Source organism: Penicillium coprophilum, assembly GCF_028826855.1.
Source record: "Penicillium coprophilum strain IBT 35676 chromosome Unknown utg000002l_segment0_segment1, whole genome shotgun sequence".
NCBI classification, from domain to species: Eukaryota; Fungi; Ascomycota; class Eurotiomycetes; order Eurotiales; family Aspergillaceae; genus Penicillium; species Penicillium coprophilum.
In genome coordinates this window covers 4263696-4278454 of record NW_026622722.1, presented here as the reverse complement: position 1 = coordinate 4278454, position 14759 = coordinate 4263696, and the positions used below count along the sequence as shown (strand labels likewise).

Below are 14759 nucleotides of genomic sequence, written 5' to 3'. Positions count from 1 at the left end.
CATAGAGTCACACAGATTTAGATTTTGTACAACAGATATAGAACCTCTGATGTCTTGTAACCGGTATAACTTCGTACCAGGATTCAGTACAGAGTACGGACTGATATCTCTCTGACTTACACGGAGATGGAGAACGGGCCCGATGGCCCCGCCTCAACTGTAAAGGTCCTGACGCGAACCAGTTCGGTCGATCCAGTTCATCAATTGGAGCTTCCAGCAAACATTCAGATGTATCCAAACATACCATTCGACTGCAAATTCCTAAACCCTATCTATCCGGTCCAAACTCAATCGCTTCCGTGCAAAAGGTACAAAGCACCCATATCATTCACATATTCTTCATCTCCTGAATCATTCACATTCCAAGGTCAGAGCACCGTCATACCTATTCTAGACAGTAGGCCGGACAAGGGACCGTGAGTGGTAGAGTGGAACCTGGAAGTCCTACCGCCCACGGCAAATACAATGGCAAAAATTTTGCATCTCTCCACCAGACCCCTCCACAGCCCGAACATTTCCCATGTATCGAAACAAGCGAAATGGGGCGCAATCTATAAAATGTCAGGTTTCCACTTGTTCTTTTACTTTGAGCCTCGTTTCAGGGGAAAGGTGAGACTAGGGCTTGTGGACTTGTGGGCTTGTGGGCTTGCAGGCTTGCAGAGAGGGCTGTAAAAGGGCGCGTGACGCAACGGCCCCGTTGTTGGGGGCTTGACCTAGCTTGTGGATTATCAAAGGGTGAGATCTGGAGGTTCGTTTTCGGTCTCGCTTTCGTTGGTCTGGATGATCATTGCCAAGATGTTTATAGTACCTCTGGCAAATTGGAGTCCATAGTGACACACACGTGATAGGGTTCTCCGGAGTACTCCGTAGTGCCTTAGTGCAATCTAGGTATATTCAGCTACACATAGGAGTATCAATGCTCAATATTCTCCTAAATTGCACGGATAAACTTCGGTTATTCTGACATGTGAAGTATTCACTGAAAACTCAACCCCATTCCTAGACCCAGATTCAGACTCAATGAGACCTATATGCAAAAGTACCGACTATAACTCCGTATATCCAGGATATATCTCTGTATCGTACTTTGTCCAAAATATACATATAACATATTAATATTCACTACCTACTATTTAATCTAATTACCCAGCTCCAACCCCTCAAACAGCCCCCCAAAAATATATTATAAACTCATACCAAGCCCACCCCCACCCATCAATCAACCCAAATCACAGCGTCTAATCGACCGATCCAACACCCCAAATCTCCGTGGCTTACATCCCCACCCGCGCCACACCACTCACAACCACCCATAACCGACTCAGCTATGTCGCTACCCTCCACAAGAATCTAGCATAGCACGCTAGAGATGGGGACCGGGCTGTGATCCGGATATGACACCGCACATGAAAATGTGGAGATTCCGGACCATGCGGAGCGCGGCACTCTCGTGGGTGTTGTGAAGCGAACGGGCTTACTTGGCCGAGACGGGAATTGGAACTGGTATTGGTAACGGGAGGGGTGAGGTAAGGGGATTCTCTGGATTTTGATGTAGGGATAGAAGGCCGAAGTATCCTCGGGAAATTGCGAAAGTGGGTTGAAAATTCAATATGATTTCTCAAACGGGTTAGGCTAGGTTCGTTGATCGTTGATATATGCATACGGAGTACGGAGTATTGAAGTACTCCTTAGATCTTCCATGGGGTTTCATCCGAGCCTATCGATGAGTAGAATCAATCAAGTGTGTCATTGTTATTTCGTTACTCCTTTGGCTCTGATTGACTCGTATCTACCTACCAACTCACTCAAGGATCACACTCAAGTATCAGAGATTGTATATACAAACACACTAAATCCCAATCAATGCCAATTCCAAACCTCGAGCGCGTGGATCCCATGTGGAAATCAAACAGGCAACCTGCATCCAAAAGACGGATAAACGCATGTCTTACCCCCCGGTCCGAGGCGGAGCGCGAACATGTGATGAAATGTCAGAAATGCCGTGTTGCATTAACAAGGGTGTGTAGTATCTACCGGGGTGTCTGTACGTGTCGTAGGGATGAATATCAATATGGACTGTGGCTTAACGCCTTCGACGGAGTACTTGCTCCGTACTAGTCCGGTCAGGATGTATGTGCAATAGTGTAATGCGTATGCGTACTGTGCAATATCGTAATGTGTAATGCGCCATGTGTAATGCGCCACAGCCAAAGACACGCGTGCTGTGATTATATGCAGATATCCCGATTCAGCCTCCCTCAGGTTTGTTTTTGGGCTGATTGGGTGTGGACCTGGACGTGGTTTCAATGTGATTGGATTTAGCGATGCGGGATTAGAGATAGAGGGTAGTGTGTACAAGATAGCTGAGAGATCATCGGATATGGGAGGGCGGGTGAGAGCTTAGATTGCCCTCCGTGGACAGATGAGATTCGAGGTGATGCTCTGATAGGCTCGGGGAGAAGGCGAAGACTACTCCGTAGGTCTTGTGGTGTACCGATGTCAAGGAACAGCATATTGATTGGACTTGGCTGTCTCAGTGCATGTCTCGGATTTCGAATGAGGGCTTGAACGGGCGAGGACTCTATTGGTTGTCGGGGAAGGTACCGATGGTGGACAGGGATATTCAGGGCTGAGGAGTTGCATGTGGCTTGGTTCTGCATGTGGCGATTAGGCAATTAGGCAATTAGTGGTCAATATGTATGGTATAATGGGTAGCAAGTCGTAATGTATCCTAGAGTGAATGTGATGTTACTGCTTCTAGATATAGGGATAGAGCTTACCATAGTATTGTACGACGTCATCTGTGCATGGTTGAAACGCAGTTGAAATGACTAGCGGAGAGGAAACGGTAGGTGCGAGTGGAAAAAGGTGGTAGATCTGTTCTGTTGTTCAGTAGACCAAAAAACTACAGGTTGCTCCAGAAACCCGGAATATAAAGGACATAGACGCCTGCCACAATAAATCATCCAACAGGCCATCTCTTTCGTGGTTCCATACGTATACATCACAAAAGCCCACATGCAAAAAGTTAAGTCATTACATAGATGATTCAGCCCTCCCAGGGCGAAAAGTAAAATGGTAGATGAGACCAGGTGCAAAAAGGCAGAATGAGAATGAGAATGAGAATGAAGAGAGACAGGAAAGTGAAACAGGAAAAATCGCTCAAGGGGTATATTCGCAGTGCACATCATAACCAGATATCACCTTCTTCGCCGTTGACCCACTGCGCCCAGACGGCCTCATAAGCATTCTCCAGATCACGCACCCAGCGCGCCGTATCGAAGAGCTTATTCTTATAGCGGTCTTGGAACAGCATCTGCCGTATGTCCGCCAGTCGGCCGCGGGCGTAGCCCTCATGGCCAGAGTACTGCAGATCAAGGCATAGCCGGATAGCTTTACTCTCATAGTCTTCATCCGATGAGGCGATGAGATCCTCACGTGCGCGCTGGCCAGCCTCGGATTGGGGAAGCGCGCTACTGAGAATACTGCTCGCCATGCGGGAGCACATTTTGTACTTATAGCGCGGGAGTGTAAGTAACGGAGTGCCGCTCCAGAGGACGTCTGTAGCTGTGGTATGGGCGTTGCATTCTGGCGTGTCGAGAAACAAGTCTAAGATCTTCGCTCGCGCGATATGTGTGTTCTTTGGGGCTACGTCCGTGAAGATGATCCGCGATGCTGTCTCTTCACCCGCCCAGGCTTTAGCGATGTCTCGCAGGTTTTGTTCGCCTGTGTCTGGGAAGCGGAGGAGCCAGAGAACAGCGTTGGGAATGCGCGCTAATATGCGCAGCCATGTTCGGAACGTCGTGGGTTCAATCTGGAAGGGGGTTAGCTATATGTGTTGAGAGGAGTGGGCAAATAAACCGACCTTGTACAACTGGTTGAAATTACCCAAGATGATAGTATCATCACTCAAGTTGGGGAATAGTTCTTTGCGCATTCTCCAGCGCCGGGCTTGTTCTTCCTCCCAGGATACATGCTTTTCGCCAGCATCCGGAGCACTCTGTCTGTGGTCACAGCAGAAAAATGTATCGCGGGTAAAAACAATCTTCTCGCCGTAAACCCAGTCTTCGAGTTCCTCGCCATTGTCTTCTTCCAGAACACGATCCTCGATCCGTGTTTTGCGCCGACCGGGGCTCAATGTCTCCGGTGGAATCGAGAGCTGATCAGCAAGGATATAGTCGCACCACTCAGCACCGAGAGTGCCTGCGAAGCCCATGAATGACATGTGGATAGGCGCTGGGCGCGCAGCAAAGACCTCGTTGCGAGCTCCTCGCGTGTAGCCGTTCAAGTTAACCAGGATGTGGATACCATCCGCAACAATCTGTTGGACTAGCCGATCGACCGGCCATCCACTCGCATCGTAGAACACGGGGGCCTCTTTCTCAATCTGCTGGCGATGCACCGATTTATCACTAGGAGTCGTAGCATAACAGTGTGACCTGACGCGAGAGGGATCATGCAGCCCAAACACAGACTGCATCAGATGTGCGAGGGGATGGTTGTTGAAGTCTGATGACACATAGCCAACTCTAAGGAACGGACTAGGGGGAGATGGTGGGGGGAAAACAGTAGATGGCAGCCACGGGAGTCTCAGAGTCGATGTTGAAATCCGTAGTCCATTGCGCTGGGAGATCTGACGGATTTGCTTCGCCGACAGAGGAGAAGTGAAGGTATGGAAGGGCAAAACGGTAGGTGCGTTCGGGGCAGAAAGACCTCCAGGGAGCTGAGGTCGACGGTACTTTGAAAGAGGGTAGTCTTTGCCGAAGACATAACGATCTTGATACCACTGCCAGGTGAGGGACCGGATAGCTCGCTCGACAAGCCGAACGATTCGAGACCCTTCCCATTTCTGGCCTGCCCATGACTGGAAAATCTTGGTTAGAGACATGCGATGGCTAGAAGCAAAACGAGTAGACTCCAAAGCGGGAGCCAATTGCAGGCATAATTGCTCTGCCGTGCTCGCAGTCAACATGCCACGGCCCCAATATTCCCCTTCTTTGAGCTGTCGGTCGACAATATCTACTACCCGCTTGATCCATCCAGAACCCGTGTCGATGTTGAGGGAATCCCGAAGCATCCCTTTCTCATCAACGTGCCATCGATCTCGGAAGCCACGCGCGTTGACGACGCCACCACGGCCTACCCAGTTGCAGACAGAATTCAAAGCATTTGCCAATCCACAGACTGCCTCGGCGAATTCGGGGTTTACCTTGACAGCGCGCTTATAGTATACAATGGCATCGTTGACTTTACCACTATCCTTGACAGCATTGGCTAGATTTGCCAAAGCTATATCGAAATTCCCATCGCACTGGACTGCTTGCTCGTACATCTTGATGGCGGCGTGAAGCTGCCCGATGTCCTTGAGCAGGCTACCAAGGTTGGTATACAAATGGGCATGTCGCCGGTCGAGACGTAAACCATAATTGTAGTATGCCAAGGCTAGGGATATTCCACTGCCCGGGACAACTCCAGGGATTTCGAGGTGATGCTGAGTCTCACCAGTCGAACGCACCGAGCCTCTCGCTGGCGGATTATTCTGAATGCCAGCCAGCAAAATTCCAACATTATTTGCTGTTGATGGACTGGGTTGGAGAGAGAGGGAAAGATAATAGAGAGCCAAAATATCCCGAACACCAGGGGAAGACCTGGTTGCTCCTGAGGAACCGACGCTGGACATGCCATCTTGGTAAATTTTCGCCAACGAAAGGAGAGAGTTGCTGGTGGTGGAGGTGGCTGCAGTGCGAGCAATACCTTCGGGGACATATTGAAGTCCCGGCGGCATGCCGCCTGCTGGGAAAACAAGTTTGGCGGTCTCCAATGCTGTATCCGGATAGAGCAGGATGCTCTCCTGGGACTCGTGCTCGGATTGAGGAAACCCATTACTTGGACCGTTAGAAAAGGCAGCAAATATCTGTTTGATGATGCTTCGAATGCCATGTCGCCTTCGGCCAGCAGCGATGAGGACGGCATCCTCGAATGCAGCTGCCGCGCCTGCATTGTCACCAAGAGCATATAGCATGTTACCTTTGGCATGAACCAAAGCCAGCATTCTCCCGTTCTCAGCGCCTGAGATCGCATATCCGCTGGACGCAAAACCAAGGGGTTTAGCATCCGGTGAGCCAGGTTCAATTCCCTGTGTTCGTCCCATGTCATCATCATACTCGAAAGATGCTTTGTCATACATGCACACATCAGACACGTTGCTCTCGGCGTCACTCTCGGGTTCGCTAGCGTGTTCATCTGTCTTAAAGCAATCGCCGTCTTTAGGATGACGAAGGGAAGTCTGGACAAAATCAATAATGTTTACAGCTTCCTTTCCTCTGTTGCTACTGCATAGTAAACCAATCAAATGTTCGACGGCTTCAAAGAAGCTCGGCCGCAGTTGCACAGCACGCAGCCAGTTTTGCGAAGCCTCCTCTCGGCGATCGAGGGCCAACATGGTGGCAGCAAGGTTGGAGATAGCTTCCACGTGTCTTGTACTTGTTAGCATCAATTATCAAACAGGAACCATATTTCACTTACGTCGAGTCACGAGCTATGATCCTGGAGTACCATCGCACAGCTTTGTGATAATCGCCCAGGCCATAGGCTAAACAACCCCCGAGAAGCATTCCGTCGATCCATTCCCAACGGCTTTCCGCGCACAAGTCAGACAACATCGACAAAGCAGATGCGGCATTAGACATAGGCGATCCCTCGTTGAAAAGAGAGCCTCGAGCCCTTGCGAAGGGCGAAACCCCCGAAGGACAACCCACGTCACGCAATCCGAGCATATGGGTATCCGACCCTCTGCTATGCATGAATTGATTCAATGATGGGCGGCGAGCGTTGGCACGGGAAAGAGATGTCGGATCTATCGACCTATCGCCCGCGGCATGAAGTTTCTGGCGTTGCAAGTCATATTGACTGGCCGGGTAACTGTTATGGCGCGTGAGGTCGGGTGGAGGGGCTTGTGAAAAGTCGAGACCTGGTTGCCGTGGGGGTTTGGGGTATATACTGGGCTTCAAGCATCGGGGGTAACCTTCCACGGTAGCGTTACTGACACTGTTGCGGCGGGCCTGATGGATGGTTGCGAGAAGATCAACATAGACACCATGAGCCTCAGACAGGACCTTCTCCTTGAAATCTGCATTCACTACCACTGCAGGGCCTGGGTTTTGGAAACCATGCAGTGGGTGATTCGACCAATTCGTGGGCTCATTATTCAGCGGTTGCGGTGGAAGGCCTGATAGAGAACGGTTGGCTCGCGCGTGGAAAGGTAACTGATCCGAGTGACGTGGTGGGAAAAGAGGTTTCATCAAAGAGTCCGGATTAGGCAAACCAGGCATGGAGTGCCCCCATGCGGGGCCCGAACTGCCTAACGGAACTTGAGTTTGGTTAAAGGTAGGTTGGTTGAGGTCGTAGAAATTCTGACTCATCGGCTTTGTAAAGGGCGTGGGGGTTTCAAAACGCGCATCACGAAAGGCCGCAGGACGATATGGGATGTATACTCCATCTGGCCAATATGGACCAAATGGCCCAGTACCCGCCGAAGCAGTTGGTCCGAGACACGATTGCAGAGTTGCAGGTAAGACTGTGGGCACATATTGCCCATTCTGTAAAAGATATCGCTGCTGCAGAGGCAAAGTTTGGTTCAACATGGAGTCAACGCCCGGAGGATAGTTGACAGGACGAACCCAGCTCGTCCCATGCACATCTTGAACGACTTCTCCTGCAATGGTATTGCCTGCGGGGTCATTTTTGAAGACCGGCGGGAAATTCATTTGTTTGGAGGCTGACTGATCCAACATGAGCTGCCAGTTCTCGGACTGCATCCCTGGTTGAGAGGAAACAAACTGGCCCGGTTCCATCGGCGAGACCAAGATATGCTTGGGCGCTGGTGGTTGGATGGCATCACCAAGGGTTCCATCATACCCCGCAGCGAGCGTTCCGTTCGGGGTTTTCCTCCTCAGGGTGTGTTCGGTGTTTGTAGAGCTATAGGAGGAGCCATCGCGGGAATCGAGGCGTTGAACGGGATGAGGGAGTTGGATGCGCGATCGTGATGTGGGATTGAAGAAAGGTTTGGAGGGGTCGGTTCGGATGGGAAGTGCATCATTCGCATCGTACATATGTTGGAGGGAATCTGGGTGGTAGTGTAGGCGGTGCGGTTGAACCGGGGGAAACGGTGCGACGGTCGGATACATCTCTGCTGTCTCCTTGATCCGGGATCAGAATACCTTGGGACCGACCAGCGAGACCGAAAACTCAAGTCAACGTCAACATTCAAGCATCCTTGTAACGTTTCCGACACCTCATCATGTGAAGCCAAGCCAGTTCTCAGCAGTTCAGCCAGTGTGGCTGGGGTGCAAAGAGAATTTTTAGATCATCGACTGAAAAAGCGATCGGGCAGGGTGATAAGAGTAATTAAAAAAAAGTAGAAAAAAGAAAAGAAAGATTTATACGACGCAAGGGAGGCAGAATGTCCACGATGATCTTGGCGAGGGTATCAAATATGAAAAGATATAAGAGAAGAGAGAGAGAGAAAGAGAGAGAAAGAAGAGAAAGACGTAAAAACCTAGAGTGGACACAGTGGATTTAGGTGGGGGAGTATAAAATATAATATATTATATGTTATATACGTTATATATGTTATATATGTTATAGGTATTATATAGGTATTGTAGGTATACTAGATTTATATGGAATAGTATATATCATATGGAGTGTGTACCTATATCCTCCAAACTCATTCCTTATAATCCCTATCCCTATCCCTATCCCAATCCAATCCAATCCAATATTCAAACCCACTTCAACGGTCTCTCCATAAAACCAATACGAGTGGATCATTGGTTCCATCACGGCGACTAGTGATCGGTGACGCCCCCACTGATCGAGCCTCTCATTTGGATTCAGAACTTGTGTCTTTTAATATGTCTCGAATCTCGGAGACTGGACTACATACTTGGATACCTGCTGTTTCTTTTTCTTTTTCTTTTTTTCTATTTCTCTGACAGGCGCAGCCCCCCTGTTTGTTGGCCGACCCTCCGATCCTTTCCTATCCGAGATTATTCTGGGGTTGCTCGCATGTCCAATCCCTGTCCTCATTTCCTTTTTTTTTTTTCGTACTATTCTTGTAGGACATATTTGAATGATATTATAACTAACAGCGTACAACATGATTAGAGAGCATACAAAAAGAACATCACAATATCCGAAACATTCAGAACGGTGTTTCCCGTAAAGTCAACATGTCATTAGAGATCGGCACTCACATCCTTGGGCTTACACAACGTTCCTGTACGGCATGCGGGTCGGGTGGTACATTAGAAGGCAAATGAGATTTTCTGTATATCTGTTCAGGGAAAAAGATGGCCCTTGGACCCAGAATATTATCATGGATCACTCCCCACTTAGATGGTGGATGAGCGCGCACATCGCCTTATCAGGGAGGATCCTCGGACTGGGAGTGGAGTCGAAGATTGCTGCTAATTTAGTTACATTCTTGCCTTTTATTATATTCTCAATTTGTCTAATCCATCTCGATTCACCTCAATACGAACTGAAATCTTATAATTTGGCGCTCGGATACCTTTGCTCGGTTTGGAGTAGCGGCCGTTGGGATGTTTCAGCACAGAACTCAAAGATGGGCAGGGCTGGCTATTTACAGCGATGGTGTAACAACTACGTATGGAGTACTCCGTACATGCTACTTCATACTTGCATACCAAGGGGATCCTTGTAGATTGTAAATTTGGAACTTCTATGTTGGAAATGCCATATACATCGCGTGGGAGTCCGTTTCAGTCACGATATATATATATATCCAGCATCACACCATCAGCAATGAAAATTTCAAATTCGATACACCTATTACTAACAACTAGTCCAGCCTCAAACCGATATCATATCAATATCAGAAGTATAAAGCATTGAGTCAATAACATCGCGTCGCATATGTACATGCATGCTGGCAGTCCGCATGCAGGGGAGCCTGGCTGTGTTGGGATGAGAGTACTTTGGTACACCGCCACTGAAAGGTCCGAGTGTACGATTTAACAGTGGAATTGATTGAATAGAATGATTGCTACGAGGGATCCATGGAATGAAAGCGATCATAGGAAAAAAAAATCTCATTGAAGCTAAACTACGGCCTACGAAAGCAGCATGATTCTCATCTGTAAGAGATGTAGACCCGAAATATGGATCACTGTACCCACGAAGACAAGTCTCCAAGGATACCGCGATGAGTAATGGGACTGATTTTCTCTTCCCCACTTAAAATAAGCCTATACCACGTTTTTGATATGATCAAACCCCGTAGGGAATGAACAGTAAGGGCCAGAGTGTTGTGGGGGTTCCAAAAAGGACGGACTGTCGGCTGCGCCGGGAATCACCTTCCATTATTCTCATCGCCATAGAATAAGACGAGAGGATCACGAGAGGTTTGGAAAGGGGGAAGAAGGAAGGAATACAACCGGAAAGGAACGAGAAAAAGAACAAGCAGCGAGCTGATCAATTTGTTCCAATTGGGCACTCGCGAACTAGGAAAAGGTATCATAGGTCATGACTCATGAATATTTTGGTGGTTTGAGAAACCATTCGTATTCTGCAACTAGCCATCTCAACATTAAGAGAAGCACGCATTAGAAATCAGATAGGCCTCCTCTTTTGTGATCATTCAAGAGAGAATAATTTATTCCTCGGGAACTGGATACTTTGTTAGTAAAAAGATTCAATAACAAATGAATCGATAAAACTCACTGTCAATCTCGCCAGACTTAACGTCATCGGAGACATCCTTGGGGCTGCGGCCATCGACCTGGCAGCCGACGGAGAAAGCAGTTCCGAGAATCTCGAGAACGGTACCGCGGAGCTCCTTGGCCATGGAGCGAGTCTTCATGATGCGGGCAATCTCGATAATCTCATCCATGGGGATGGACTTGGAGTGCTTGATGTTCTTCTCCTTCTTGCGGTCACGGGGAGGCTCCTTAAGGGCCTTGATGACGAGGGAAGAAGCGGAGGGAACGACGGAGACGGCGGCCTGACGGTTCTGGATGGTCAGGCGGACGGTGACGCGGAGACCCTTCCAGTCGCCAGTGTTCTTGGCGATATCTTCACCAATCTTCTTGGGAGACAGACCGAGGGGACCGATCTTGGGGGCCAGAGCGGACTGAGCGCCGACCTCACCACCAGTCACACGCAGGTGGCTAAAAACAATGGTAATTAGTTTCTGTTTGGCAGAATACAGCTGGATCAAGCTAAGGAGCTGGGGGAAAAATTGACTTACATGATCTTCACCTCATTGGGATCGAACTTGGGAGCTGATCACGAGGGAATGTTAGTCGCCATCTTGCATAAGGCCAAGTAGATGATACTTACGCATGGCGAGTGCGAAAGGTAGTCGATCTTCCTTGGTTGTCGAAGAGGGTGGTTGAGAAGAAGAAGGAAAAGGAGCAAAAAATCAAACTTGAAGGAGACTCCGTGCTAGCGCGGCCCACACTTGCTCATCTAAGCGAATGGCCGAATTGGTAGTTAGGGCACGCACACATCTGTCACGTGCGATAAGGGAGCCCTTATCGGACCGATTGGCTTTTTGGGTATCTTGCTCTCATGCTTCTGACCTCAAGGAGATCCAGGGCTACTTTAATCATAAGGATTGCCAGAATATTTAGAAACCCCCGTGATGGTATCAATCCATTCAATCTACTACTATATCGCATCAAACGAGTTAAATCACCGCTAAAGATACACAAGACCCGAGGGTCGACGACAGACCGCCCTTGCTCTCATGGCCATTGTCTCATAACACCTAGCTGGTTCCAGATACAGCAAGTCTAGAATTATGTTAGCACGGAAGCTTTTGAGCAAGTGTTACAGGAAACTCACTTCATCAGGTGGTCCATGAATGTCTGGAGCGACACGTCGTCAGTGAAGATGGTTTGCGATGAGACACCGCCACCGTAGCCTCCCGTGGTGTGGGTGGTTGACGGGTTCAGCTTGGACAGCAAGAAACGAGCCTGAGAGCCACCGGCATCACAGACAATGAATCGGGGCAGAGGGAAGCGGTCGGCAATAAGATCCTATAAGACACGAGTCAGTTTATATGGTAAACAAATCGCATGAAAGGTGGCAACGAACCCGAGCATCCTCCTTAGGCTGCTCAAGAAGCATCTTGAGGTTCTCGTAACCCTCTTGTTCATGATATCCGGCTTTCCTCCACTCGGCAATAGTCTCACCGTTGAAGATGAGGATATGGAAGAAAGTATCCAGGAGGAGAATGTGGGCAGGTTGGATAGAAGCGGAGTCTAGCAGCACTGGCTGAGCGCCCTCTTGCTCCAAAGAATAGGAATCAAGAGTAGGCTGGATCATGACGAGAGAGTCACCAGTATCCTCGTGGTTCAAGACATGGCGGTAGAAAGCAGTCTCATCGGGCGAGTTGTTGAAAACCTGCAGGAACTGACTTCGGCGGAGATGGAACATGAACTGAGGGTACAATGTGAAGTTCTTTTCCAACCGGAATGATGTCGGGTCATCCTTCCGGTAGTCAGCGAATCGGGAGCAAAGTCTGATCAGCATGCGATCAACCCAGCGCAGGACGTCTGGACCGTCATCAACCTCGGCCTTGAACACTGCAATACGGGCCATAAGGACAGCCGCAGCCTCTTGGTCGAAGGACTGTGCCAGAGTTGGGTCACCCGCAGGTCCACTCAACGGGCGGGCAGCAGTGGTCACCCGCAGGTGGTAATGCCCAGAGGAATGTTGGTAGTATGTCAAAAACTGCATCACACCCCGTTGAGGGCCAGGCTGAACGGCAGCTGGGCCGCCCTGGTTGGCAATCTCAAAGTAAATACCATAGCTGGAAGATGGATCCATTCCACACATCTTCCATGCACAGGTGTTACCGATACCGCATTCCGTCTCGCCAACAGAGCTGGACTTCTTGTTCAGCGAGATAGCGTGACCAATCAGCCCAGTAACCTTGAGTTCCTTGGTCGTAAGTACCTCGAGGGATGCATTGAAGCCCATCAAGAGGTTGTCGTTGGCGTCCTTGTCGAACACGCGCACGAACGATTGCTTGAACTGTGAGGATGTGAAGCTATCTGTGAGGAGCATGTGACCTCCAGTAAAGTTGGAGAGGTTCTTCATTTCCAGCATACCGACTTGATCAAGACATCCGGCGAAAATATCGACAATGTGGCCATTGTTAGCAGCGCGTTTAGCGAGGGCGTCATAGAACTATAACTCGATTAGGAAAATTCAAATATACCCATGCGTCGGGAACCAACCTTGACAGCCTTCTTGTAGTACTTAATGTTGTCCCGGTCGATATCGTGGTGTGAACGAATAGGCTCTTTCAGTTCAGGTGAAACAACGAGGCCAGGGCCCTCAGTGGCTGCACCACTGGTGAAGGCCATAATGCGGCCTCCGGCGTTCTGGAAGGAAGTCTCAAGCAGACCCACGGCAACGCTCAGGGCAACACCGGTGCAGCGCAGGGGACGCTTGTCATTGGCTACTGGCCAGGGATCGCGCTGGAGTTGTTCGAGGACATTGGTGATTTGGAACTCGGCCTGCTGAACAGGCATGAGGAAGCGGGCAGCCGGGCCAAGGGGAGCACGGGGAGGCTGTTGCTGGGGAACACCGGGGCGCACGCCGCCAGCCAGGCCCAGCATCTCTTGAACCTGCTTGGCATTGTATTCCTTGTTGCCTCTGAACACATATGACTTTGCGCATTCCGTGTAGCCGAGCTCGTGGACTTGGGCCTATATATCAAGGTCAATAACATGTCACCTGCCTTGCGAATATCATCGTTCCTTACCATTGTACCGAAGGTAATCAGACCAACCAGCGCATTGGGTGGCAGAAGAGACAAGCTCATAATAAGGGAATCCTTCACAGCTTGCAGACTGTCATCTTCCTGGCAGGTATCGACGACAAAAACGAAGATCGGCGGAGCGGGGGCTGGTCGTGCCAATTGGTACTCAATCGTCGTGCTCTGGGGGTGGAGCTCTGGGGGTATCGTATTCTCCGTGATATCCTTGTAATGCGGAGGAAGAGGGTTGCGTGACAGACAGAAAGGGCAGATCCAGAGTCGTGCGCGGACATCGACAGTGCTATCTCAATGTCAGTCCATTTACTCATTGAGGTATATCAGACCACCATGTCACGTACGCATATGGGTTGAGGACAGCTCGGCAGGGCTGCTTGCAAGTAACGGGCTCATATTGTAGCAAAGGGGAGTCGGGCTTTTCCTTCAATGGGGTGTAAACGGCAGCGATGGGAACGACCAAACGTGACGCTTCCTATATCAAGTATCAGCGAATGATGCGGTGAAGGTCAGAGAGGATCATTATCACGAACCATGCGAGTGCTCGGGAAAGTGTTCCAACTGAGTCTGATGCCATCGCGATCTTCCACATCACTCCATTGATCCTTCAGCGCTTCGTAATCCATCGTGTCGGTAGATGTTCCGGACTCGGTCCTGTGTTGACCAAGGGAGGGGGTATATGCGGATATTGAGCAGTCGCGAGGAAAGGGAACCTCGAAATTTAGGGTCTACTCCAAGAAACTAAGCAAGTGGACCTCCCGGAGCATAATCCAGTCCCAAAAGAAATCAGAGTCCCTGTTAATAGCTTGGGATTGAATGAACGAGATGGGGGAGTATGTTGTGTGGAGGTCCGGTCCACGAGTAAGGCCAGGTTGCAGCACAGTTGGTCTCTACCGCCTCCCGGACCAAAACATCATTAAAACTCGGCTCATCCGCAGTTTCTTCTTCT

At 49.6% G+C, this 14759-nt stretch overlaps 3 protein-coding genes across 3 annotated transcripts; all 3 read right to left on the bottom strand.

Moving 5' to 3' along the window:
• Positions 1–3187: 3187 nt before the first annotated feature.
• On the bottom strand, positions 3188–8186 carry N7500_003655 (uncharacterized protein; the record flags this gene model as incomplete). Its single annotated transcript, XM_056674801.1, has 3 exons — positions 3188–3814; positions 3866–6476; positions 6526–8186. The coding sequence occupies 3 exons, from the start codon at positions 8184–8186 to the stop codon at positions 3188–3190; spliced, it is 4899 nt and encodes a 1632-aa protein (XP_056535326.1).
• A 2343-nt stretch (positions 8187–10529) lies between these two features.
• N7500_003654 (60S ribosomal protein uL11) lies at positions 10530–11368 on the bottom strand (the record flags this gene model as incomplete). The annotated part of the gene is made up of 4 exons (XM_056674800.1): positions 10530–10692; positions 10747–11192; positions 11273–11306; positions 11365–11368. 4 exons carry the CDS (start codon positions 11366–11368, stop codon positions 10679–10681), a joined length of 498 nt encoding a protein of 165 aa, XP_056535325.1. The 3' UTR covers positions 10530–10678.
• A 426-nt stretch (positions 11369–11794) lies between these two features.
• sec23 (GTPase-activating protein SEC23) lies at positions 11795–14436 on the bottom strand (the record flags this gene model as incomplete). Its single annotated transcript, XM_056674799.1, has 7 exons — positions 11795–11819; positions 11872–12065; positions 12124–13221; positions 13272–13745; positions 13802–14096; positions 14155–14285; positions 14344–14436. The coding sequence occupies 7 exons, from the start codon at positions 14434–14436 to the stop codon at positions 11795–11797; spliced, it is 2310 nt and encodes a 769-aa protein (XP_056535324.1).
• Positions 14437–14759: the final 323 nt, after the last annotated feature.